Source organism: Anolis sagrei, chromosome 5, assembly GCF_037176765.1.
Source record: "Anolis sagrei isolate rAnoSag1 chromosome 5, rAnoSag1.mat, whole genome shotgun sequence".
Taxonomy (NCBI): Eukaryota; Metazoa; Chordata; class Lepidosauria; order Squamata; family Dactyloidae; genus Anolis; species Anolis sagrei.
In genome coordinates this window covers 133805242-133830946 of record NC_090025.1, presented here as the reverse complement: position 1 = coordinate 133830946, position 25705 = coordinate 133805242, and the positions used below count along the sequence as shown (strand labels likewise).

Sequence of the window (25705 nt, the reverse complement as noted above, 5' to 3'; positions counted from 1 at the left end):
GAAAGAGGCTACAAATAAGAAAAGTTTAAGAATCCCTGATACTGAAAATTTCTCATCGATATTTTCCTTGCAGACTGAGGGTTGAATGATTCAAAAGACCAGCCCCCTTTCCTTCTTTGATTTGCTTCTTGAGAAAAACACAGAGAAAAGTATTTTTGTCCATCATATGATGAAAGATTTACCTGTAAAATTTTGTGCTTTTAAATGTAGATCATACAATTTATGTATATACCGAATATACATCTCCTCCTTGTTCAGTTCTGTTTTGTAGAAATTCTGTAATAAAAGCACATTGCAAAACACAACATGGTTACAAAAGAGACTGAAACACTAAAATGCTTCCTAATTTGCAATATTACTGCCCATCAGAAAGGCTGTTTTCAGTGGATGAAGGGATTCAAATGCTTGATTTTGTGTAGTTCTCTAATAAATCTTATGAAATAATTATAGATATTAAAATGAAGTGCTATTTTTTCTTTAAAAGGAGTTCATGGTGTATATGGATTTGTCCAAACACAACAACTTTATACCACAGTAAATTAAACCACAGAATTAAAAACGTTTGGTATAAAAAATGTTATTCTGCATAGATCACTTTAGGTATTTTTTTTCCTGATGGGAGAACTGGCTCACACTTGCTGTGTTCTGTGAGTGCGAACAAGTACATATACTTAAGTGTGTTCCTGTGTGTGGGTGTGTGTACAAAACTCTGCTATATAGCATATTTGCGCCTTTCCGCACACACACATTGCAAGAATGACAGGCAGTTAGCAGCACTACATGCTGACATTAATATAATATGGTAAGAAGCCAGTCGAGAAAGCTAAACATGATATGTTTAGTCATCATCGGGGCTCAAAGCTGAAAATTGAAACACTGCTACTTAATAACTTGTCTGTGTCAAGGTGTAACGATTAATGTTCATTGATTTTCATGTCTGCATGGAATGATTAAGTGTTACATATCTGAGACAAATTGTTTTGTGTGGGATTCAGATTTAATATTATTTTAAACTCATGTTTTTCTCTTGTTGTATGGTCCTTTATCATTTATTGTTGGCTGCCGAAATAGAGCCACAGAGAAGGGGCAAACACATAGTAAGATGAACATATTTGTCCAATTTAATGAATACACATGAATTCCGAATATCTGGTATTTCCAGGAAAAAGGGGTCGAAGTACAGAAGTGGAATACAGGAAACAAAATCAGTATTCAAGTTTCAGTTAAACTGGATTACAAATGTATATAGAAATGGTTTGAATGACTCTTTATGGTTATAGATAGAGGCTATATGAGTTAGGAGAATAGTGCTATATTTGCCAAATCAACCAGTATCAGTATACAAAGGGATCTTGTAGCATATTTAAGATCAATCAATATTTGAGATAAACCATATCTGAGATCAATCAAGAGGAAGAAGATGTAGCATAAGCTTTTGTAGTTGGTCTACTGGAGTAGAATCAGCTAACAGCACATGCCTGTCCAAGCTTTGTACAACTTGCTTACTCTTGCATTGGATATAATGGCCGTAGCATCCAAGAAGGTGTGGGGATATAGAACCTTTAGGACACCACAATACCCTCCCTTTAAAAAAAATACCCTCAAAATCTTTCTGGTGATGTAGAGATCAATTCCACTGTGTTTGGTGGCATTCTAGGATGACAAGAGGACCAGAACAATGTCACTTCCTTTCTTTGAAAAATACCTTTCCTATGCCGAGAACAGCAAAGAATTGTGTTGAATTGTTAGGGATATATTGAGCCCCCCCCCCCCCAATTCTGTGGACAGGACACTTAATAGTTGCACATCCCTGTCTAAAGGGACACACAAAGGACCAAAGCACACATTTCCTGGAACCTATTCAGCCCATGGTGATAAATTAAGACCAAGTGGAACAGGTGGCCAGTTAAGTTCCTAGGTATCACTGTTAAGGAGGATCTGACCCGGGGCGTTCATATGGCAGCATTGATTAAGAGGGCCCAGCAGAGACTGTACTACTTGAGTCTTCTAAGGAGCTAACAACTGAATGAAAAACCGCTGGTGACTTTCTGCCGCTGTGATATAGAGAGTCTCCTAACCCACTGCATCTGTGCGTGGTTTGCTTACTGAACAGTGGCAGATAGGAAGGCGCTCCAAAGGGTCACCACTTCTGCACAGAGAATCATTGGTTGCCCTCTCCTCTCTTTGGAAGAAGTTGATAGGCCACAGAGCATTAAGAAAGCTCAGAGCATTCTTGGGGATCCATCTCACCCGACTAGGACAAACAAACTGAGAGATAGCTTTTATCCTAGAGCTGTGGCTATGTTGACCTCCATGCTTTCACATTGATGTGGCATTGGGGGCTGTGCAGTGGTGTTTGGGGTGCGGAAGGATGGGTGTGTTATTTTGTGATGTGTGCTTGGGAAGACATTTAATTTCATTGAGAAATAGCACAATGACAAAAGAGAACAATGGATTTTTAATAATTAATCCCTGACCAAGAATTGTTTGGGGTCTTTTTAAAGGTAAACTCCCAGCCAAATGTTGCATTCTAATTTTGTGATTTTGACTGTTGCTCTACAAGAGGGAAAAAAACACATCAATGGCATATTTAGAGCTAGCTCACACATACATGTATGTCAGCTGATGACAAATTAACATTTTATTCTATCATATTTGATGAATGCCATCCCAAACATTTCCATGAGCCGTTCCAGACTACATAATTGTAGCACTGTGGTTCTACTTTAAGTGCCATAGTTTCTTGGGATTTGTAGTTTTGTGAGACACAAGAGCTCTCTAGCTGAGGATTTTGAACTCTCCTTCATAAATTACACATTATAGGATTCCACAGGATGTTGATAAAGTTGAATCACAGCACTAACATTATATATGAAAATAAACCACAGCAAATTTTAAAAGTACATTGTTTGAAAAATGATACATATAATGAGTTCTAAAGGACCAGTATCTCACATTCATTCATGAGCCCATTGCAGAGTACTTTTTTTGTTCTAACTGTACAATTGTTTTCTGTTTTTGGACACCACAGGAGAAGTCACAAGTGAAAAGCATTGCTGAAATTTGTATTGAACTACTTTGTCTAAGTGGAGGAAGAGGCAAATGCAGAAATACAGCTGTGCACAGAGGAACTAAGCAAACCTGGCTGGTGCCAGTTCATTACAGCTTATGGGAAGAAAGGATACCAAACTGGAGTTTGCCTCTGACAGAAGGAAATCAGGAAAAGATAAAATAGAGATAGTGAAAAGTTGTAATAGGATAGGTTTGTGGGAGTGCGAATGAACAAATAGCTCATGGGTGAATGTGCTATTTAAGTGTGTCTTAATAAAGTTATTCTTTTCTTTATAATCTTGGCTATTCCTATTACGTTTGAATATCCATCTATCTGGTCATGCTTAGCACAGCGAACCCACAGAACAAAACCTCCAGTGGTCACCATGAAGCCCCAGTACACAATCCAGGGAGATATTAAAAGGGGAAAGTGAGTAACGTGAGCCCAAGAGTTAACACTGCAAGACCAACCTGGAGAGGGAGTCCATCAAAACAAGCCTTGAAATCACCAAATCTGCACCCAATTCTACTTTCCTCTAGTCACATTCTAAAGAATGCTTCTTCCGTTTTCCTCCCAAACATTGCTTGCTTTGAAAGATCAATGACTTATCACTCCAGCTGGTGATATTTACAGAAATTCCCCATTCATATGAGTTCCATATGAGCCACAACCAGCACTGGAGTTTTTACAAGTTTTTTGATAGTTTCAGGAGAAGCTAAATTACACGATGTTATGAGGAAAACAAGACTTGTAGAGGGGAATTGCTCTAAGCCAGGGGAGCAAGCATTTCAGTCATCCAGATGTTTTGAAGTAGAAGTCCTGCAGTTTCTTAGCAATGCATGGGACTTCCAGGACTTAGAGGAGTTTAAAGCATATCAGGAGACAATGCTTTCTTGCTCCTTTACTATGCCAAAACTAACACTGCAGCCAGCCCCTTCATTTTGGCAAGGAGAATATTGTGGCAGTATTTGAAAGTGAACCATTTTACTACAACTAAACCCATTTCAGGAGTTTAATCAGAAAAAAACTGGGGATCAGCAAACGTTTTTAAGAACTGCAGTGAATCTAAAGCATAGTCCATATTGGTGGTTAGAAGGCAGAGAAATTAAAACAAAAGAGCAGCCTGAACCCATGGAGAAAGGTTTTTTTAACACAACAGTCCTACAATTAAACTGTCACTTCACAGTTCATACTCTGACAAGCTCTTGCTGTTAAGAAAAAGGTAAAGAGCCTATTTTTGCTCTTCAAATAAAATGTACATGTTTTGGCCTTTTCATAGACCCTATTCCTTGAACTCCATTCACTCCATCTTTTGTATTGTTTGTTCTATTCAAACTTTGTATATTGTCTTCAATAGATTATTCTCCATTTTCTGCACTGTTTTTTCTCATCAAGTTTTTAAAATTGCCTTTAATAGTTTAATTTGGGTATTAGTATTAATATGCTAGCATAAGGCCCATTGTGCACGCTCAGGGTTAACACAAGGGTAATATTGAAAGGGTGGTGTCCAACAAAGCTTTTATTAACAAAATGTTATGCAAAATGATAACCAGTTGTACAAAGTCTTGTATATCCATTCAAGGCTCATCTGGGTGGCATAGCTGTTTAGACCAGTGGTTCCCAACCTGTGGTCTGTGGACCACCGGTGGTCCACAAGAACTAAAATAGGGTCTGCGGCCTCACAGTTACTACACCGTTGCAACGAGAGCAACTGATCTTGCGAAACCCTCTTATTATGCTGAGGCAACAGGGATGTTGGGAGGGGAGAGGCTGACTTCTCAAGAAAGGCACAACAACAAGCCTCTTCACTGCTGCTTCTTCTTCTCCTCCATTCCCCTGAACGGAGCCGTTCCATGTGGCATCTAGAAATGGGGGTGCCTTAGTTTCTTTATTTTTAGACCTGTTCCTGGGGTTATTTGGGGTGCTGATTCAGAAAATTACATTGAGGAGACCACATCAGCTCTAGATTATTAAATATGGTTTTCTGTGGGTGAGCAGATGGCGACTACTGGATGGCATATGTTCTGTATCAGAGCTGATGTGGTCTATACAATGCAAATTTTCTGAACCAGCACCCTGAATAACCATAGTGAATCTAAAGTTGACCAAAAACCGATTTTGGTTGTAATGTTGGAGAGTGGTCCCTGGTAAAAAAAAAAAAGATTGGGAACCACTAGTTTAGACAAAGTGTAAGACAGCAATGTTAATGAGGACTTTTTACTCTACTAATGTTAAATTGGATTTAGGCCTATGATGAATATTTGGGTGAGAAAGTAGAACATTGACAGGGACCACCATACAATTTATAGTTTTGATTCTTGAATGATTACCATTGGCTTCGGAAGCTAGGATTACACCTCTTGTTCAGTCACCAAGCAAATTGAAATTATGATGTTTAGACCAGCAGCAAAATCCTACATAAGTCTGTTGTGTGAGAGAGATTAATTCTAAATCATGATGATTTATTTGCTGGTTTAACATTTTGATTTTTTATTAGTAATTTTTAAAATTTTTCTTTGTGGACTTTTATTGATTTGAACTATCCTCAAGCATAATGAATTAAATGCTGATTGCAAACAAATAAGCACACCCATATAGAAAGAACAGTCATGTAACAATGGGCCTTTCAGTTCACAAACCATTTTATCATCACCCTGCTTCAGTCACCATGGTGATTAAGCATATTATTTAATCTTTACACAAAAGAGAATTATAACTTGGCTTATCATTTGATAAAAAGATTTATTTTATAGGCAGGTAAGTCAATTGACCTGAAAATTTAAAGCTGCAATTTTTTGTAGGTGCAAACCCAGCTGAACACGGCCGGACTTAACATCCCACCAACATACATAGGGTCACATGTAAGATGCTATGACACAACCCTACAATCGGATATAGTTCAAGAGGACCTCTGGAATTTCTGGTAAGTTAATTCTCTCAGTTTAAATTCACATACACATCCCAAACTGAAGCTCTTTGTTATAACTGTTCACATGATTCAAAAAAGCAAGGCAAACTTAAATATAAAGTTGCTAAGTAATTTTCTGATTTGCTGGTTAGACTACCAATAGTAGAAACGGCGCAAAGAACTCTGCTGGAGGAAACAATCCTTATCCTCTGCTAAAGTTCAGTTTTTATAGAATAGAAATTGCTTCTAAAATTAAGCAATACATTACTACCCTTATTCCCCGAAAATAAGACAGGGTTTTATATTAATTTTTGCTCCATTAGATTTTACGTTTTTTTTAAAATATAGCTGCTTGGATAGTATTTCAATTGACCTTTTTAATGAACTGTAGGGCTTATTATTGAAGTAGGGCTAACATTTTGAGCATTCTCAAAGATCCTGAAAAATCATGCTAGGGGCCACAGTAGCATAGCCGGTTACACTGCTAGCTGCAGGAAATCTGCTGACTGCAGGAAATCTGCTCCCCTGAAGCTGTGAGTCGGGCTGAGCTCCCAGCTGTCAGCTCTAGTTTCTGCCTACCTAGCAGTTCGACAGCATGTAATGAAAGTACATCAATAGGTACCGCCTCAGCAGGGAGGTAAAAGGGAGCCCCATGCAGACATGCTGGCAACACGATAGGAGAAAGTCTATGGACAACAGGCTCCACAACATGGAAAAAATTGAATCAGAGGACCTCCCCATGGCCGGGGTTGAGCATTGCCTCAAGACACTGGAAATGGAAGGGGAAGGCCTTGACCTTTGTCTGTATATTGTATGTTATTGTTTACTATGCTAAAAGGAACTGAATGTTTGCCATATATATGTAAACACTGTAATCCACTACGAGTCCCTCAGGGGGGATAAAGCGGAATATAAATAAAGTGTATTATTATTATTATTATTATTATTATTATTATTATTGGAGTAGGTCTTATTTCCAGGGAAACAGAGTAACTAACTTAGATTGACTTTTCGTGATTTTATTTGGAATGACCAACTGTCCTTTTTATTTATGGACATTTGGCACCATTGTTTTTCAAAATTACACTTTCAGCATTGTAACAACCACATCATCACAAAGCTATGTCATGTTTTCTGAACATTTTCACAAGGTTTTCTCAGTTTTTGTAACTTCTGCCCTTTGGATAAGGCAGTGGAGCTTTTAAATCTAACATGATGCAATTTATACATTTTAGTTGGCTAATAAAGATATTGGGTATTTTTTAAAAAAGGATTTTATATTTTGTTGTATTGTGCTAAAGGGAAACATCCTTGACAGAAAAGCTTAGAAGGATTCCTCAACCGGACATGCTAGAATGTCCCTGGGAGATCATTTCTTTTTTTAAATTTTAATTGATTTATCACAATTATTACATACTGTTGCATTTTATACATCAACCTCTTTAACATGTTGTTTTGTTGTTTTGCTTTGACATTTCCTCCCCCTTTCTCTTTTTTCCCCCCCTTTTTTCACCTCAGTGCTCCCCTCCACCCGTCTCAAGCCACATTTTTTACATTTCATCTGTCCAAAATTTCATTTCTTCTTGTGACGGTAATTTTCCTTCCTTATTTTTTAATCCATTTACCACAAATTTTCCCCATATAGCATCAAAATCACTTTGTTTCCATATACCTTTTTTAACCTTTAATATACATGTCAGTTTATCATTTAATGCTATTTTCCATGCTTCCTTGTACCACTCCTCTATTCGTATATTCATTTCTTTTTTCCAATTCCTTGCTATGAGCAGTCTTGCTATAGTTAGTAAGTTTGTTATCGCTTCTTTATCCTCCTTTTTCAGTTGCTTATTGGTATATAATGATAATAAGGCTATACTAGGACTTTTGTCTATTTTCATATTCATTATACTTTCTATTTCTCTAAATACTTTCTCCCAAAAATTATTTACATATTTACATTGCCACCACATATGTATATATGTTCCTGGTTCTTTACACCCTCTCCAACAATTTGTTGAATTGTTTTTATTCATATATGCTATTCTTACCGGTGTTAAGTACCACTTCCATATTAACTTGTAATAATTTTCTTTAACACGTATCGATAGGTTTTTCAAATGTCTTTGTCCCCATAACTGTTGCCACTCTATTTCACTTATTTTTATCCCTAAATCCTCTTCCCAAATCTCCTTAAGGGTACTCTTTTTTATTTTTCCATCCTTCATTTCAATTAGTATCTTATAGATTTTGCTAATTATACCTCTCAAGTTTTCGTGTTCTTCTACTGACCTTCCCTTCTGTATTATTTGTTCGAATTGATTGAGTTGGCTTCCGTTTCTATTATTTTTTTTCCAGTTTATTAACCATTGTTCTAGTTGTATACAATGAAACCATGATAATTTTATTTCTTTAAACTCTTCCAACATCCTTTCCCTCTTCATTTCCGCCTTCATCCAATCCCCTATTCTATCTAAATTTATTTATTTATTATAATTTATTAAGGAAATGGGAGATGGGAGATCATTTCTTTTATTCAGAAACAGCTGTGAAAATGAAGCCCACTAGCAAGAAAAGTCTCCCATCTCCCATTTCCTTAATAAATACTTCTTAACTTCAGGTTTACTTTGAAATGACTTGTCACTTTTATTTTGACTTGTTGATTGTGTTATCTGCTACTCTATGCTACTAATATTTTTTATTACACGTATTATTACATTTTAATGCTGCCATAACTGTCATCACTCCATCCTATGGAATCTTATGATCTAAACTTTGGTGAGGCTATTCGAATCTTCTGCTGGAGTGCAGTGGTGAATTCCCCTGTACTACAGCACCATAATTCTCTGAGAGATCTTTTTAAATACTTCCCCAAACACCAACCTAGGGTGGAGTCCTAATTGTTATATCCAAGAACTATAGCTGCATAGCTATACCTTAGAGAAGACAATTATGCTGGGGAAAATGGAAGGAAAAAGGAAGAGGGGCCGACCAAGGGCAAGATGGATGGATGGCATCCTTGAAGTGACTGGCTTGACTTTGAAGGAGCTGGGGGAGGTGACGGCTGACAGGGAGCTCTGACGTGGGCTGGTCCATAAGATCACGAAAAGTCAGAAACGACTGAACAAATGAACATAGCTGCATAATGTGGAATCGCCAAAAACAATCTGTTTAATTTAAGTTCTCATGGTGGGAAAACTAACTGTGGTCCCAATAGTGACTTTTTCCAAAAAGCAGGCATGCAGGAAATTACATCCTACAACTACTGGAGGCAAATCCTCTTCCCCATAGATCAATGCTCTCCAAACCAACTGCTTTTATCAGACAAGTCCTGGCGACTTGCACATGCCCTGGCAAGCGATCAGGCTCTTGCCATACTCTTAGTTCCTTGGACATGGGCCAGTGACTCTAATGAACGAGTGTATCATTCCCTTTTCTATGTATAAAATGCCACTGGTAACCATGGCCCCCGCTGACGGATGAGAGCTGTGCACAAGAACTGTCTAAAATTAGGCACAGCTTAGAGAATTTGCCAGTTCTGGGAGCTGGAGACAGTAAGGTACCAAGCTCTGTCAACATAACAGCAATTCATTGGCATTTTAAATTCAAAGCACTTATCGTACTAGGAAAGCAAAAGAAATCGACTCTAACCTAATCTAATTTTAATTTGGAAAAAAATAGATGCAACAATTAATGTTTTGCCAAGAACCAACATTGTGTAGCAATTTTAGCACTGGACTATGACTCTGCAGGCCAAGATTTGAATCTCCATTCAGCCGTAAAGCCACTGGTTGACTTTGGGTAAGTCACAGTCTCTCAGCCTAAGGGAAGCACAATAGCAAACTTCTAAACATATCCTGCCAAGAAAACCCTATAATAGGTTAACCTAAGGGTCATCTAGGTCAGGGCTGCAGGCTGGGCCTCCGGGTAAAGTGGCACACTGGGCTCTGCCTACACCCACTCACAGTAATACAAATGTAAATGATCAATAAAATAAACTTTTATTTATTGGTACCACATAATAAGTCTACAGCTTCTTTTTCCTCACTTCACTTTCTTAAGTTCCTTAACCCTTTACCACACATATCGAATTCTTGGAACACAAATAGCTGAGGCTCTGATTCCAATAATGGAGATACACACTCTCAGCAATTGTTGTCCCCAGCCATTATTTGCCTCCTGCGAATCTGTTACAGTATTTTGCTTTCATAACATTGCAAGCAATAGAAACAGTAACATTTCTCTCACAAATGCAGACATGCCAACTTTCTGCTACAAGTCATAATTTTTCTCCTTCTACAAAGTTAGCAGGAGATTTGAGTACTGCATGATCGGAAAATTAGTGTTCAATTCTGGTCTGTGCATAGATTAGAATGGGCCCCCTATGCTCCTGGGGTCTCTGGGCAATTGTCCAGCATGCCCATGTGTTACAACAGCACTGTCCTAAGTCGGAAATGGTTTGAATGCATACAACAACAACAACAACAACAACAACAACACAAAAGGCAGAATGGTATAGTGTGTAGAGTGTTACACCAGGACTCTGCCAGACCATAGTTTGAATCCCTGTTCAGCTTTGAAACCCACTGAGTGAGCTTGACCAAGTCAAACTCTCAGTATGACTGAAAGACAATAGCAAACGTGCTCTGAATAAACTTTTCCAAGAGATGATAGTATCATCAAAGGTCAGAGTTGACTAGAAGGCATGTAACAACTCATGTGTAAGTCAACCTCATATATAAGTAAAGGGAAGATTTTAGGCCAAAATTATAGTTTTGATATGACCCATGGATAGGTCAAGGGTCATTCAACAGAGAGGGGAGAGCACCAATGCTGCTGAAGGGCCAGCCACCCCTGGCTGCTGATGTCATTTCCATACCCAGGTATTAAAAAAGGCCAGAATTGGCTCCAAGGCAGAAAGGAGAAGGAGGCCGTGCTTCTTTTAGGTTCTCCCAGCATGGACTAAGAAATTCAATTTTACACTTATATGTGTGTGTGTGTGTGTGTGTGTAGTTAATTTACAGTACTTACATCAACCCATGGATAAGCAGACCCAGATCTTTTGGATATTTTTTACTAAAATTTCAAGATTTATAGAAGAGTATATAGGGCAGTTTTGCTATATGTACGTAGTTAAATTACAATGTAATATATCAATATTTAATTTTTATCCCAATAAGGGAACTGAAGATGGGTAGCAACATATTCAAAAGCAATACAGATTAAGCTGAAAGTTGAATTGAGTTAAAATGTTAGGAGAGAGTGATACAGTATAGCTGCCATTATTCCTTTTCCACTTGCCCATTTTCCTGTGCTCATCAGGCCTCCTAGCCCTGAGTGAAATTAAGATGGTTGATGGTAGAGCCAATACTGAAAGCAAAAGTCTGCCTGAAAACCATGCTGCAATTGCAGCAGTACAGGCAGCTCAATAGAATGCTCAATGGTTGATTGTTCTTGCATTGGTGATAACTCAGTGGATGAAAGATATCCTTTACTTATGTTCATAGCTTTACTTCAGGAGTTCAGATGATTATTCAATGCGTAAGAAGGAGCAGTTAACAATGAGGATTTGGACGCTGGACAGAAGAGCCTTGAAAAAATCAGAAGGGTCTTGGACTCCAAGTTCCAGAATCCCCCATATAGCACAGACAATATCTATGCTGCCTAGGAGATTCTGGGAACTGTACTGAAAAACATATTTCTGCAAGCTCTGCAGTGCAGAAAGGAGGAGAATCAAGAACCATTCCTGCTCTCTTTCCCACTCCAATGCATGTGCTCAGATATATCTTCCCACGGCTCAGGTTATTATTTATTTTCTGCAGCCTAGTTCATATGATATAGATCCATCCCCTACAGACCGAGAGAACATGAACATTTGATTATTTTAAAATATGACTTTGAATGTATTGGCACACATGACTCCTGCAACAGAATGTGTACTTTAAACCTCAATCAGTAATGCAGGGTATTAAAAAATACACTCTTATCTAAACATTCGATCTTCAATGTGAAACAGAAATAATCTTCCAAGTCAGATACGTACCAACAAACTGACAGTACAGCCAATCTTTTTGCCATCTACTTCTCCCATTTTCATGCAGTCCCTGGAGGCAATGAGAGAGAGAAAGAAAAATCATCAGAACAAACAGAGTGCAAATATTGTGCCAAAGAATTAATTATGCACATCAGATAAAATTATGTTTTCAAGAGAAAATCTGTATTAACAGATTCAAATACACAATTGATGCAAGACCGTGCAGCAGCTGGTAGTCTAATGCAAAATAAGATTGTTGATGGACCAAGGAACAAATTAGAACAAATCAACCTGAAACTGAATGTTTATATAACTGCAATTATTGCACATTCTTCCCATGTCAATTCCTGCCTCCAATTCCCTCTCCTTCTCTGTCCCTTTTGTGTTATATTCTGTAGAATGTGATCCCCCTGAACCAAGGAGTTATATTCCCTGTTCCATATAAAAACGCTACATATGCTCTTTTATATGGAACATAATTATCTCCATCCGTGAACACTCAGCATCATCACTGACATTTCGTCACAAAGTCTACACTGAACTGGGGTGCCCCTGGGTCAACTGTGTTTTTTGAATAGATCCATCACAGACTGGCCAGTGTGTAGAAATACAGACTAGGATCCAAACAACAGTGTGATGAGGTCTGTACATCTGTTTTCTGCAAGTGTTCATTTCACTGGAAAGACTATGTTTTTGTAAAGCTGGTGAAAATGATAGAATCATAGAGTTGGAAGAGACCTCATGGGCCATCCAGTCCAACCCCCTACCAAGAAGCAGGAATATTGCATTCATGCAATGATGATGACTTGTTACCTGCCTCTCCTTATGGCTCAAGGCAGGCTCAATACATACACAGATACATACCATAAAAACATACATTACAACACACCATCACAAAATAAATATTTTAAAATGTATACTTCAAGGATTAAAATACAATATAAATAGAATGAAAATTTAAAATTCACAATTTAAAATTAACTGGGTAACCCTGCCAGAAAAGATAGGTCTTCAATTGTGTTTTGAATTCTAGCATCTCATTCAGCTATTGAATCTCTTCTGGCAGGTCATTGCACCATCAAGGGGCATCCTCTGGATGACAATTACCAGTTGGATTCTGGCCAATTGAAGTAAACATCCCCAAAAGGACTTAAGTGTACAGGCAAATCATATGGGAGAAGGTAATCCTGTAGGTAATCTCAACCCAAACCATGACGGAATAGAGGGGACAGCTGCTCAAAGGGGGATGGGAGAATGTTGCTGTTTCTAATTCTATCAGGCAGGCTAAGTTCTCTGCTGTGCCTAAATTAGCTTTCTGGATCCAAAATCAAAGTCTGAGTAAATATATGTGCATTATGAAATTAAAAGCACATATACAGTAATCTTGAGCATTTAAGGATTCTCAGCAAGATTGCTTATAATCATTAAAATGATTGGAATCCAAGATGTATGTTTCCACTAAAAATGCATGACTGTCCTACATGTGTTCACTCAGATGTACATCCCATCATTGAGTTTAGGGATGCTTACACCAAAGTAAATGTCCATACAAAGACAGCAATCTCTCCCCTCCACTTTCTGTTCTTATCTTAGAAGGAACCACAGAGTGTGATGCTTCAGTGCAAATAGTATTATAGCATGGCTAAGAATCAGAAAGATCACAATTAGGATCTTGCTACTGCCATGACCTGGGGAAGCCATTCACTCATGGCCTCAGTCATGCTTCCTCACAGAAGAATGGGGGATAATAATGCTGATTTATGTTTTGGAAACTTGATGTAAGCCAGAGGTGAGCATCTGAGGCATTCCAATTGTGGCATGGGAACTCCCATCAGTTCCTAGCCTGTACAGCCAATGAAGGGCCACTCCTGAATTACTGGTCCTATCATTAAGCCCTATGTGATGGTTGTTTCTGATGTCAAATATGGAGGGCAGCACTGATAGCAATTTCCTGAAGACTGAACCATCCTGCATCCCTTAAAACAGTTAATCTTACAAATACAGGTTTTAAGGAGTGCACTTGAAAGCACAATACAAATGTTACATATTTAGCAACATCGTAATTGCCATTGTTATTCCTATTGCCGCCGCCACCTACATGTACAGTTGGCTCTCCATATTCACACATTTTATATCTACAGATTTCACCATTGATATGTTGCCTGACGAGTATCAACACAAATGTTTGGAACAGACATCAGACAAGTAGATTACATGGACAATTTGTACAGTAACAAGCACAGCGGGAGAGATGTTAGTACCTTGGGACTATTCATATTCTTTGGATGTGAATCTCCTGTGGTTTACAATGCAAAAGTTGGATAGTTTCACCTGTCTCCCAGACGTTTTGTCTGAAATGCCTATTGACTTTATTTTTTCAGACCGTAGATTATAGCAATTAGCCAAAAATACAGAATCTAAAACAATTAATCCCTGCTCAACTGCAGCAGTTCAGTCAGATGTTAAAAATGCAGAGGAGTTGCGCAAGCCCTGTTTGAGATCAATCAGAAATAAAACAGCAGGGGATGACCTGAACCCAACGTCACTCCTGTCACAGTACAGCAAGTAAAATCAGGGCCAACCCAAGACATTTTCCCATTTGATACTGAGAAGCAAATGACTCCCCAGCCAAAGTTATACATCCAAAGACTGCCAAGTTTATCTCAGCACCTGAAACATAGAGTCCCACAAATACCTCTCTCTGGCAGTAAAAATGCAATAATCATCAATCAAGCAGCTAACAATGTTCTGTCCATGCACTCACAACACTCAAAACCAATTGCGTGAAGCACAGTCCTAGCTTTAATGGTAGGGCTGACCCTGACTGAGATGTGGATCAGTGTGCTTGTGTATCTGGTAGAAAAGTACAGGTTTTTACTCCCATCCCCAGCAAAAGTCCAAATTAGAGATCCTAAAAAATAAATTCTTCTAAGTTTTGTGACATCACAAAATCTATGGAGAGAAATCTGTCTGAACATAGGAAGCTAATGTGTATTTTAAAAAAAAAAGGTTAGGGGAGATATCCTGTCATGGATACGCCAGCTTTCAATGGACAGTTTTTGAACCTGGGCAACTATTTAAACATATGATTTGCTCTATCTGCACCCTACTTATAAAAAGGTATGCCATGCATTTTTTCTTAGCATGTAATTTGGCCGTGAGTTTAGCTGTATCTTTATATTTCCTACCATTGGTAATAAATATTTAAAGACAGTTTTCTAGTCATATTGCAACTCCCGAAACTTTATATCTGCCCTATGTAAGCGTTCATAGCCTTGTTAATAACCATTCCATCTAGCATTCAACTTGCAAACAGTTGAGCATTCCTTGCTATAAAACATGCAACAACTGCTCACCTGTAGTCCAGCAGCCTCTCCATGAGACGGGTTACAGTGGCAATTAATGAAACTCCACTTTCTCTCCATGTTTCACGTTCAATTTTCTTCAGCAGGCTGGAAGGAATGAACCCAGGGCAGAATATCAGGATTTATTTTTACCAGTCTCCATAACAACCAATTTGTACTCAAAGATACTCAAAAATGCCTTAGCAATATCTGCTTATTCAGAGATTTAAATATATACATATATTTCCCCTTTCATACGAAGCCCAGTTGCAAATATTGTCTTACCTGGGATAAGGACCAAAGAGTGGAATTCTACTCCAGGAAGCATTGACAAGGCAAATTGATTTTTTTTAGGTTAGCCAACTCCAAGACAACACACAGAGAGATAACAGCCTATTTTCCATAAATAGATACAGATACATATATATACATATATCAAGAGAGAGAGAAGACATTTCACAGCCCTTACAAACAGAAGATTTGGGCTTTTATTACATCCTTGCCCTATTATGCTATTTATTAGAGCTGCATTTCAGGATTAAGAAAAGAAACGGAAGGTTTTGTTACCTAGAGGAGAGCATTTCCCATCTCACTGTTCCCTTTCGTTGAGATTTCAAATCTTCTCAATGTAGGATTTTTCCCCCGTACTTTAGTCGACAGTAGTTCTGCACCCACACAATTTACTGCATTGTAAGTGCCACAGGAAAAGCCTTTTCCTGGGATTTTTTTTAAAGAAAATACTTCCCTTTCACTTGGTGTTATTTATGCATTTCAATCTCATTCATTTAACCATTAAATAATTGATGGGTTCTCTGTAGCAAGTATTAGTCCAGTTCTCCAAGTCAATTAGAATTATGGAAAATTATTATCAGATGTGGTACAGAAGTACAGAAATACAACCCCTGACAATACTTGTGACGGATACTAACTAGCATTTACTCCTTTAAAATCCTGAGGGTATCACAAGGCATCCTTTGCTTCAGGAGTCCTCTCCCCACCCCTGAGCAAGCTAGATTGCTATATGGCAATGAGGGAAAAGGCTCTTTGCATAGGCTAGAAGAGACTGTTTCCTTCCTTATTCCTTCCCATATTCTATGGATGAACCCGAGGTTGCCACAGAAACAGATTCTTTAAGTACTAAACATGCTCAAGAGCCCAACACAACTCGTTCATTTGCAGAAGGTTGATGGGAGATGTCTGGGGTTTTCTCTCAGAACAAGGTGTGGGGGACACAGTCCAAACTCCCAAGCAGAGTTGGGCAACTGCCAAAGGTTAAAGGACTCACATTGCTCCTCCCTATGGGAGGGAGATGTTGGCTGCTTTAGGCTAAAGAAAGACTCTTTTAAAAAGTGGAAGAAAACATGCAGTTTAGCTGTAAGATATATTTTTAGAAAGAAAAGAGATGGACAATTTTTAGGCTGCTGGAGGGATGTAGGTGGGCTGTAAACTGCATTTTGCTCATGCCTGCTACTGGAGGCTTCCAATACCAATCCAAGTTTTAGGTTGGTATGGGAGGTGTCTGTGTGGGAGCACAAAAATATCCCAGGGGCAGCAGAACGAGAACAATATGATTTGCACTTATGCATAATGCCTTTGTTTGTAGCCATTCACAACGTTCAACATCCAGTAGATTCGTAATGAGAGAGAAATGATGGCAGAAATAGGTAAAATACATTCCCTTTGTTTGGCTCGTCTCTTTGCTGAGCACAACAGAGCAAAATTCAACATGACAAGGCGAAGTGCTTAATCATTATGAAAAGCAAAGGAACAGGATACAACAAAGTTGTAGTAGTAAAGTGCCACTTTTGTAGCTCAAGTCAAAACAGCAACAGCCCAAGAGAAAGGCCTAATAGTATAAGAATGGCAGGGAAACCATGTATATGGAGTCCACAAACGCATTGAAAATCAGTTTTACATACCAACTAATTCAGTGATTCTCAACCTGTGGGTCTCCAGATGTTTTAGCCTTCAACTCCCAGGAATCCTAACAGCTGCTAAACTGGCTGGGATTTCTGGGAGTTGTAGGCCAAAACACCTGGGGACCCACAAGTTGAGAACCACTGAACTAATGTGTGTTACCTTCCAGCATGCATTGTGAAATGCTAATTTATGGCACTTCCAAAACTGAATCCTGACTGTAGTGACTGTATAAGATTAAAAACAAATAAACATACATCAACATTTCTGCAGAAACCAAAAATTGGCACAACATTCACTTTTTGAGACCTTTCCTCATTACCAGTCATAGCCACACAGCAGTTAAATAACACTCATCGAATCCAAAACTATCCTGGGCATTCATCCTAGTTTAATCATCTTATAATGTTAGCAACAAATCAGGTAGCAATAATGGCAATGCAATTCTAACTTAGCAGTTGGCAAGAGTCTGGTCCAATGTCTTTATGTGGCCAATTCAAAGTAGTGTGGAAGTAGAGGAGTGAAGTCCTTTAGTTGCTGAAATATAGAATTATATTTTCCATTCCTGCATCTAAAACAGTAGAAGTCTAATTCTCAAATGAGAGGAAAGATTACCAAATGACAGATGAGAGCAGTTGCATATTGCTTCAGTTGATAATGACTTAGGTAGTGTGACAGCTGTTTTATATTATATATACTATTTCTGACTTGCATGTTGCATTATTATTACAGTGTACTCTACCATATTTGAAGGGAAAAAGCTCAACAAAGATATTTAAAAATATATGAAGAAAGAAATGCCAGGCACTCAAACTGGTTCAAAAAAGGAAGAGACACTAGAGATTATATTGCATACATATAATGGCTAATGGAGGGCACCAAAGAATTTCAGAAGAAAATTGGCCCAAATTTCATTGATTATAGAAAAGACTTTTATTGTGTAGCTCATGAAAAGATATGGGAGAAAGTCCTTCAAGCCCATTTGAAATGTGTTGCTGGAGAAGAGTTCCACAGATACCATGATATCCCTAAATAAATAAATGAGTCTTAGAGCACATCAAGACATTGGAGTCTAATTACTGAACTACTACTAAATTACTACACTGGTGCTATCATTCTCTGGACATAACTCGTTGAAGAGGTCATAATGCTCACTCCTTTTTCTTACTGAAAACTGCAGGAAAAGAGGTCACATTGCAGATGAATCAATTCAATAAAATGAAAAAGAAAATATCACAATCTAATTTTGCAAACACCTGAACTGGGCTGTTAATAACATGGATTTCCCAGGTCTCTCAGCCATAGGGTCACCAGTAGTCAAGCCAGCTTGATAACAACAGCACAGCCTACATCTGGAAGCTCATATAAAAATACAGGCAAATATTGTTTCTTGGCACACAGTCCTGTGTGCATGTGACAGGCAGCCATATATTTCTACTTTAGATAGTCTGGATTTTACCTGGGGACTTCCAGCAAATACATCTGCAGTATAAACAGATAAAAACTCCAAGGAACATAAAGGAGTTTCATTTTTTAAGGAAACAAATCCCTTAAAAGGTGCTGAATTCGTTTAGAAATGGTGAAATATCAAGAAATTGTGAACAAGGAAGGTGTACTCTAACCTGAAGTTTTCTCCAACGCTAAATATAAAGATAAGTGGAAGGTGAGAGAGCATCTCAAAATATGGGCTGCTAGAATCTCTCAGAACGGATGTAGATTAGTCAGTTTAAATACAGGGTGTACTTTCAGGTTGAATTTCATCTCAAATATGTATGTATAAGGAATGTTCACAAATTTGTACAAACCCTTTGCTTCCCTGACCTTTGAAAGATAATGTACAAAGCAAACATTTATAACAAAATTCAGTTACCTCAGGCAAGAGCTAGAGAGAAAGGCAGAAAAATAAAGGGCATTTCAACCTCTGCAGGCATTCTCTCTTTACATGCTATGAGACAGAAATACTATTACATGCATATGTAATATTTTATTAAAATCTTTCTCTGATCCTCTTCCAGAAATCATTCTGTTCTCCAAATATCCACACCAGAATGGAACTTGCTTTACCTGAGCCCTCAGCACTCATCCTTGATTGGCAAAAAAAAGAGGGGGGGGGTGAGAAACTCAGATAGGACTCAGATCTCAACCAGGATATTCCAGGTTAGGTATGGCCTGGAGAGCATTTTCACAGTTAGAACGTATGCACCAATTGTACCTATACTTTGAGAAGGTGGATCTGCCTACAGTGACACATGCCTTGATGATATTCCCTTTGGACTACTGTAATGCACTCTACTTGGATGTACCTTCAGAAAGATTTCAGCAGGTCCAAAATGTAATGGTCAGACGGTTGGCTGAGGTTGGGCACAGGACCATCTAACTGTCCTGTTGAAATAGTTTCACTAGCTATCAGAATTCAAAGTGCTGGTTAAAAGATCTCCATGGGTGAGTGTAGACCACTGCTTCTTAAACTATGTGTCCCAACCTCAATTGGGGTCCCATAAGAGAAAACTGGGGTTATAAAAATATCCTATAAAAGTAAAGCTATCACCATAGTAATACGAGTAATAATACTGCTATGATTATTATTTCTCATAGTATTGGCAATAGTAAAAGGTTTCAGAAGGCCACCCAGTGGCTACTTCAGATATTTTCATGAATGTTTTAGCAAAGGCGTGCAGTGTTTACAATGGACTCTGCATAAGATGCTTCTGCTGTATTTCATAAAAAGAAAAATCAGGCTGTATAGCAAGCATCACAAATGCTGGTTTATTATAAGTAAATATTTGACTTTTATACCCAGTTATATACCTGGGGTCATATAAAAATTCCCAGAGGTCTGGGAGTGGAAAAGGTTTAAGAAGTCTTGGTCTGAACTATTTGAAAGATCATATCTTCTGCTATCAACCAACATGTGTTTTAAGATCTTCAGAGGGAGGTTATCTTTTAGTTCCAGTTCTCTTACAGATTTGGTTGTTGAAGGGAGATAATAAATAAATAAAATATATGTATTTTCCAAATGTTGTAACTCTCAAATTACTCCTAGGTAAACATAGACTGTCTACAAATGTCACTCTCAACTTCTGGAATTATTCCACCAGCGTTGCCTCCAAAAAACCCTGCAAATCTCTTGAAAACATAGGCGGACAAATGTCAGTGTGCTGGAAGAAGCAAAGACCACCAGCACTGAAGAAATGATCCTCCGCCATCAACTTCACTGGACTAGCGATGTTGTCTAAATCACCATCTCCCAAAGCATTTATTATACTCCCAACTCAAGAACGAAAAAAGGAATGCTGGTGGGCAGGAAAAGAGATTTAAAGATGGGCTTAAAGCTAACCTTAAAAACTGCAGCATAGACACTGAGATCTGGGAAGCCTTGGCACCCTTGAGCATTCTAAGTGGAGGTCAGTTGTTACCAACAGTGCTGTGGAACTAGAAGAGGCATGAATGGAGGGCGAAAGGGAGAAACATGTTCAGAGGGAGATGTGTAAAGCCAACCTTGTCGGGACTGCCTTCCATCTGGAAATCCATGTCCTCACTGTGGAACAACATGCAGGTCAAGAATAGGTCTCTACAACTATGGACCCATTGGCAAGACCCTGCAATTGGAAGGTAATCATACTTGGCAACAAGTGATAGCTGATGATGATGATGATGATGATGATGGTGATGATGATGACTATGTATTTTTTTCTGTGTCAGGAGTGACTTGTGGAACTGCAAGTTGCTTCTGGTGTGAGAGAATTGGCCGTCTGCAAGGACGTTGCCCAGGGGATGCCCGGATATTTTGATGTTTTATCATCCTTGCGGGAGGCTTCTCTTATGTCCCCACATGGGGAGCCAGAGCTGACAGAAGGAATTCATCCTTACTCTCCCTGGATTCGAACCTGCAACCTGTTGGTCTTCAGTCCTGCTGGCACAAGGGTTTAATCCATTGCGCCACCGGAGGCTCCTTCCTATGTAATGCTAATGCCAGATTACTTGCTTTGAATAAAGGAGTTCCCTAAAAAATCTCTTCCATTCTAACTCACTCTCCATATGCCTTCACTTGTGTGTGTGAATGTGTATAGGATCTCCCATGGGAAAAGAAAGGGAAGTCTCTGTAGAGTCAGAGGTGGAAAGGGGGCTAGTTAATCCTCTCAGTGACATCCTACTAGGTCAATGAAACTTGGTGTAAATATAAGTGAGTGGTGTCAGCTGCTAAAAATGGGAATAAGGGTTCCAGCTCTCCTGCTAAAGAACAGGAGATGGACCAAACCCATGAACATGATGTAAAGAACATTTACAGTTGCTTTCATCCACACAGAGAAAACAGCATCAACCACTAAGAGATTTTCACCATATATTTTTGAATACTGTTTTGCATCTGATTTTTTTTCCAAAAAAATCCAGTTATAAAAATGTGCACAAAAGCGCTTGCCATTTTTGCCAGCAGCAAGAAAACTTTTGATTTCTCCCATTTTTCTGTGTAAGAGTTAAAAAAGTAAAGAGATTAACATCCCTACTCTGAGATAGTGAGGAGGAGTGCAATTTTCACACCAGAAAACCCCGCAACATATTGAAGATGGCACCAATTATGCCTAGAAGAAAGACAAGCAAAGGCAAGCCCAGCAAGAAGGATATGGAATAGTCAGTTATTCAAGAAAGGAAGCCTATTTGCCTAAGGATGTTCAAATTATACAAATGAGAACTGGCACATAGTCAAATGTTTATATCTTGATATTCAGAAGCTGTAGTAACATATTTAAAAAACTATAATAGATCTACAAAAGTCTACTGATAGCAATTGGGGTGCGGGTTATTCTTCTGTTTGTCAGACCATAGAGCAGTTTAACCATTTCATTATATCATATTTCTCGATTGTACTTGGGACCAAATGTTATTTGTGGTAGTCCTGATTCAATTAATAACTACTTGCCTATTTGCAGTCTACATTTTAGGTGAATCATGCAGAGGAAAGTTATAGGGTCACCTGAACCAAAAGTTGATCTGGGCAGTTTGGAAGGTTAAAGATTATTTATATAAAAAGGTTTTTAAAAGACAAAGAGAAGAGTTGTAGTTTGAAATACTCTAATCTAATATTGCTATGTAACACAATCTTAAGTTGTTAATAATAATAATAATAATAATAATTATTATTATTATTATACCCACACCACCTCTCCTTGATATAAATCTGATTTTCTAATTGGTTCTATCATAAAACAATGGGAAAAGTTTATTAAACTGCAAAAACTTTGTTTTTATGGGGCATCCTGCAACACATTTTGCTATAGTTTTTCAATGAATATCTCAGAGCTTCAACTAATTAACCATAGTTTGTGGCAGCCACAAAAACGAAATTTCTGGAGTATTACAACTACTTTCAAAGTAAGTACTGCACAATTAAACAGGAAATAATTTTATATAGTGTAATTTCAATAATGAAATACTCATGTACTTCCACTATTTTTATGTCAGAGTGATATTGTTTTCAAATGGCTATGTTTCAATTTAAAAAGTGGTAAAGTGAAACATCACCAAATTAAGACATTGAAAGGAATAAGCCATTCATTCCTTCAGTTTTAGTGCCAATCTTAAAGAGATACCTCTGTTCCAAGTGAGATATATGTATCTGTTACTTTTCCGGACTCTTTAGGTGACGACTGCCAGAAGATTGATAGCTGCAATTTTATAGGATATTTCATTGCAGCAGAATTTAAGCAGTAGCATTCTCCAACCTTAATGTTTTAAAATAAAAATGAAGATGACATCTGTGATTTGTTTCTGATATCAGTAAGTACTTCTAGTGAACATCAAATGCTTAAAACAGAATTGCTGCAGGAAGGTGGAAAATGTAATGTGGTATATTGTACCTTCACACAGGCCTGAAATGGCAGAGAAAGAAGAAAGCCTGTGTGGTGTAGAGATTTGAGTGTTGGACTATGACTCTGGAGACCAGGATTCGATTCCCCACTTGGTAATGGAAACCCATGGAGTGGCCTGGAGCAAATCACACATTTTCAGCCCCAGAAAACTGTGATCGGTTTGCCTGAGAGTCACCATGAACTTGAATGAGGTGAAGACAAACAAAAACAACAACAGAGCACAGTAGAGGCCAACTGAAACTTTCTCTGTTAAATTACTTTATCTACTCATGTACAACTTTAGAAATTTCAGTAACCAACATCCTGGATCAACTTATGTAAATAGTGAACACTAACTTTGATCCCAAAGGGAACCATGGCCTTTTCTGAGTACAGTAGTGAAAAGCAAGAGATTGACCATCATGGGAGAGCCTAAAAGAAGCACTAGCCTTCTTTACCATCTCCATTGTGGGACCACTTCTGAACTTTTTGAATAAATGAGCAGAGAAATGGTGGGGATTATTCTGGTATTTTTCCTTCTCTGTGGTATGATCTTTGATTTATCTGTGGGTCACCTCCAAATCCATATAACCTGTTCCTTCTTTATCTCACCCTGAGTTTTTTTTAACATTTTATCCTGCACATGTGGCCCGCCCATTGTCATTGTTATTGTGTTTATGTAATTTTATATTGCTTAATGTATTCATATGTTTTTTATGTAATTATGATGTTGTTATCTGTTGCTTAGTGTTTTTGGTTTTATTTTGCTGTAATCTGTTGGTCAGGCTTGGCCTCATATAAGCTGCCCCAAGTCCCCGTTGGAGGAGATGGTGGCGGGGTAAAAATAAAGTTTATTATTATATTTTCCCCCAAAACCTGTCCTCAACTTATTCATGACATTGACTTACATATAAGTGAGTACATACAATACATTGGAGAAGATGATCCTATGGAAATGTGCCCCCTCTTGTTTTACAACTGCTTCTATACTCCTATCACCCCTTCATAGTTTTGATCTTTGAGGCTCTCAAAGCAAACTTGAAATTTAAATTTAAACAGATTTTGTGTAAATGTGAAAACTATGCTATTTACTGTTTTCTAGAAAATAGCTCTGAGTAGTTCCATCTTCATGTCAGGGAACCAGTGCATAAAAGATATCTGGATGGCCTCTAGTCTTCTTTGTATACTGACATTTAGCTGAGCCAGAATACCTGCTTCTATTTCTGCTATACTTTCTTAAAATATTAAAATCCATGACGATTTCTGGTGGTCTTTAAACCAAATGGATAGGAATGGGGGGGGGGGGGCAAGCCTATGTGTTTTATTTCACTTGGTAAGCTTTTGTAATGCTCCTATTCATTTCTTTTTGTTTAACTATTTTAAGAAAAATACATACAGGGCATATCTTGTGATTACTCTAAAGACATCACTGATTCATTCAAGGGGAAAACTGAAATTATTAAACCAATATTGGGGGCAATATAAATTATAGTCATAATCTAATGCAGAGAAAATCTTTTTAGTCCCAGTTGTTTCAACCTTCCTACCCTTTCGGTTGAAATTAAAATACTTTGTACAGCCATTCTTTTGCTTATCCCAAGGACTAAATGTCTGTATCTTCTATGACCACAATGCATTACAATCACATTAGTTTATATTCTATGGTGACATGCTTAGATAATTTCAATACAAATGTTTTAGGTCAGAGAACTGGACCAAAATCAAAATCCAATTTATCTATTATTATATTTTACTGTGAAATGGCTTCCTGAATTATATATTTTGTTTTGTTTTCTTATTTTAATATACACACTATTGTTTGAAATCTGGTTTAAGCATTTCTATTTCCAGCTTCCCCAGATTTAACAATTAAATGAATGAGAAAAGAATGTTACACAATCCCTCCCACAGATCCTAGTAATTAAAAACATAGGACTTGTTCATTCATTTCAATAATTAACCCTGATTAAAGAGAATCAAAGAGACAAAGCATCCCCTTCAGAGCATTAAGCTATATCTCCAGTTCCTCTGCGTAGAAAAATAATTCTCCAAGCTGACTTTTTAAAGCATATATTACTCACATACTATTGAAGAGTTCCCGGTATGTTTCATCACCTTTTCCTTCTGACATTAAACTATCCAATTTGTCAATCAATTTTGCTTCTACCTGTAAGGAACATATATTGATACTTAAGATGTTTTGTGAGTACAAATCAACCCCTTGATTAATATACTGAAAAAAATAGTGCAAAGGACTTTACTAAAGAATTACTTATATATGAAAAATTCAAGAGTTGCCACCATGTTGTCACTTCTTTATAGGGCTGTAAGCATCTCTTGTATGGTATGTGTATGTTGATTTAAGTGGAATAATGTGCTTTTAGGTGACAGGCATTTGCTGTTGCTAAAAGGCAGCCAAGTAAGAGCAGCAGGCCTAATTCTTCTGCTTGAAAATCATATCCCAAGACTGAAAACAAAAGGCGTAATATACATCCCAGCATAAAAGCACTCCCTTTGCCTTTCTTTTTTCATTAAGCATTATCTTGATGTGAATTTCTTCCATGCTTCTTGATCGTCCAATACCGACACTTATTCTGTCTCCAGTTA

At 37.9% G+C, this 25705-nt stretch overlaps 1 protein-coding gene across 10 annotated transcripts in view; it reads right to left on the bottom strand.

Annotated features, from left to right (window-relative positions):
- The window catches only part of DOCK4 (dedicator of cytokinesis 4), a 314593-nt gene that overhangs the window by 41291 nt on the left and 247597 nt on the right, over window positions 1-25705 (bottom strand). For 7 of the 10 annotated variants that reach the window (XM_060777644.2, XM_060777634.2, XM_060777638.2 and 4 more), the window contains 5 exons: window positions 25180-25265; window positions 15621-15647; window positions 15348-15443; window positions 12001-12061; window positions 183-276 (listed from right to left, as the gene is read on the bottom strand). In XM_060777644.2, coding sequence (XP_060633627.2) covers window positions 183-276; window positions 12001-12061; window positions 15348-15443; window positions 15621-15647; window positions 25180-25265 — 364 coding nt within the window. The remainder of the gene's footprint in view (window positions 1-182; window positions 277-12000; window positions 12062-15347; window positions 15444-15620; window positions 15648-25179; window positions 25266-25705) is intronic. The other 3 variants (XM_060777635.2, XM_060777637.2, XM_060777640.2) reach the window with 1 other exon arrangement.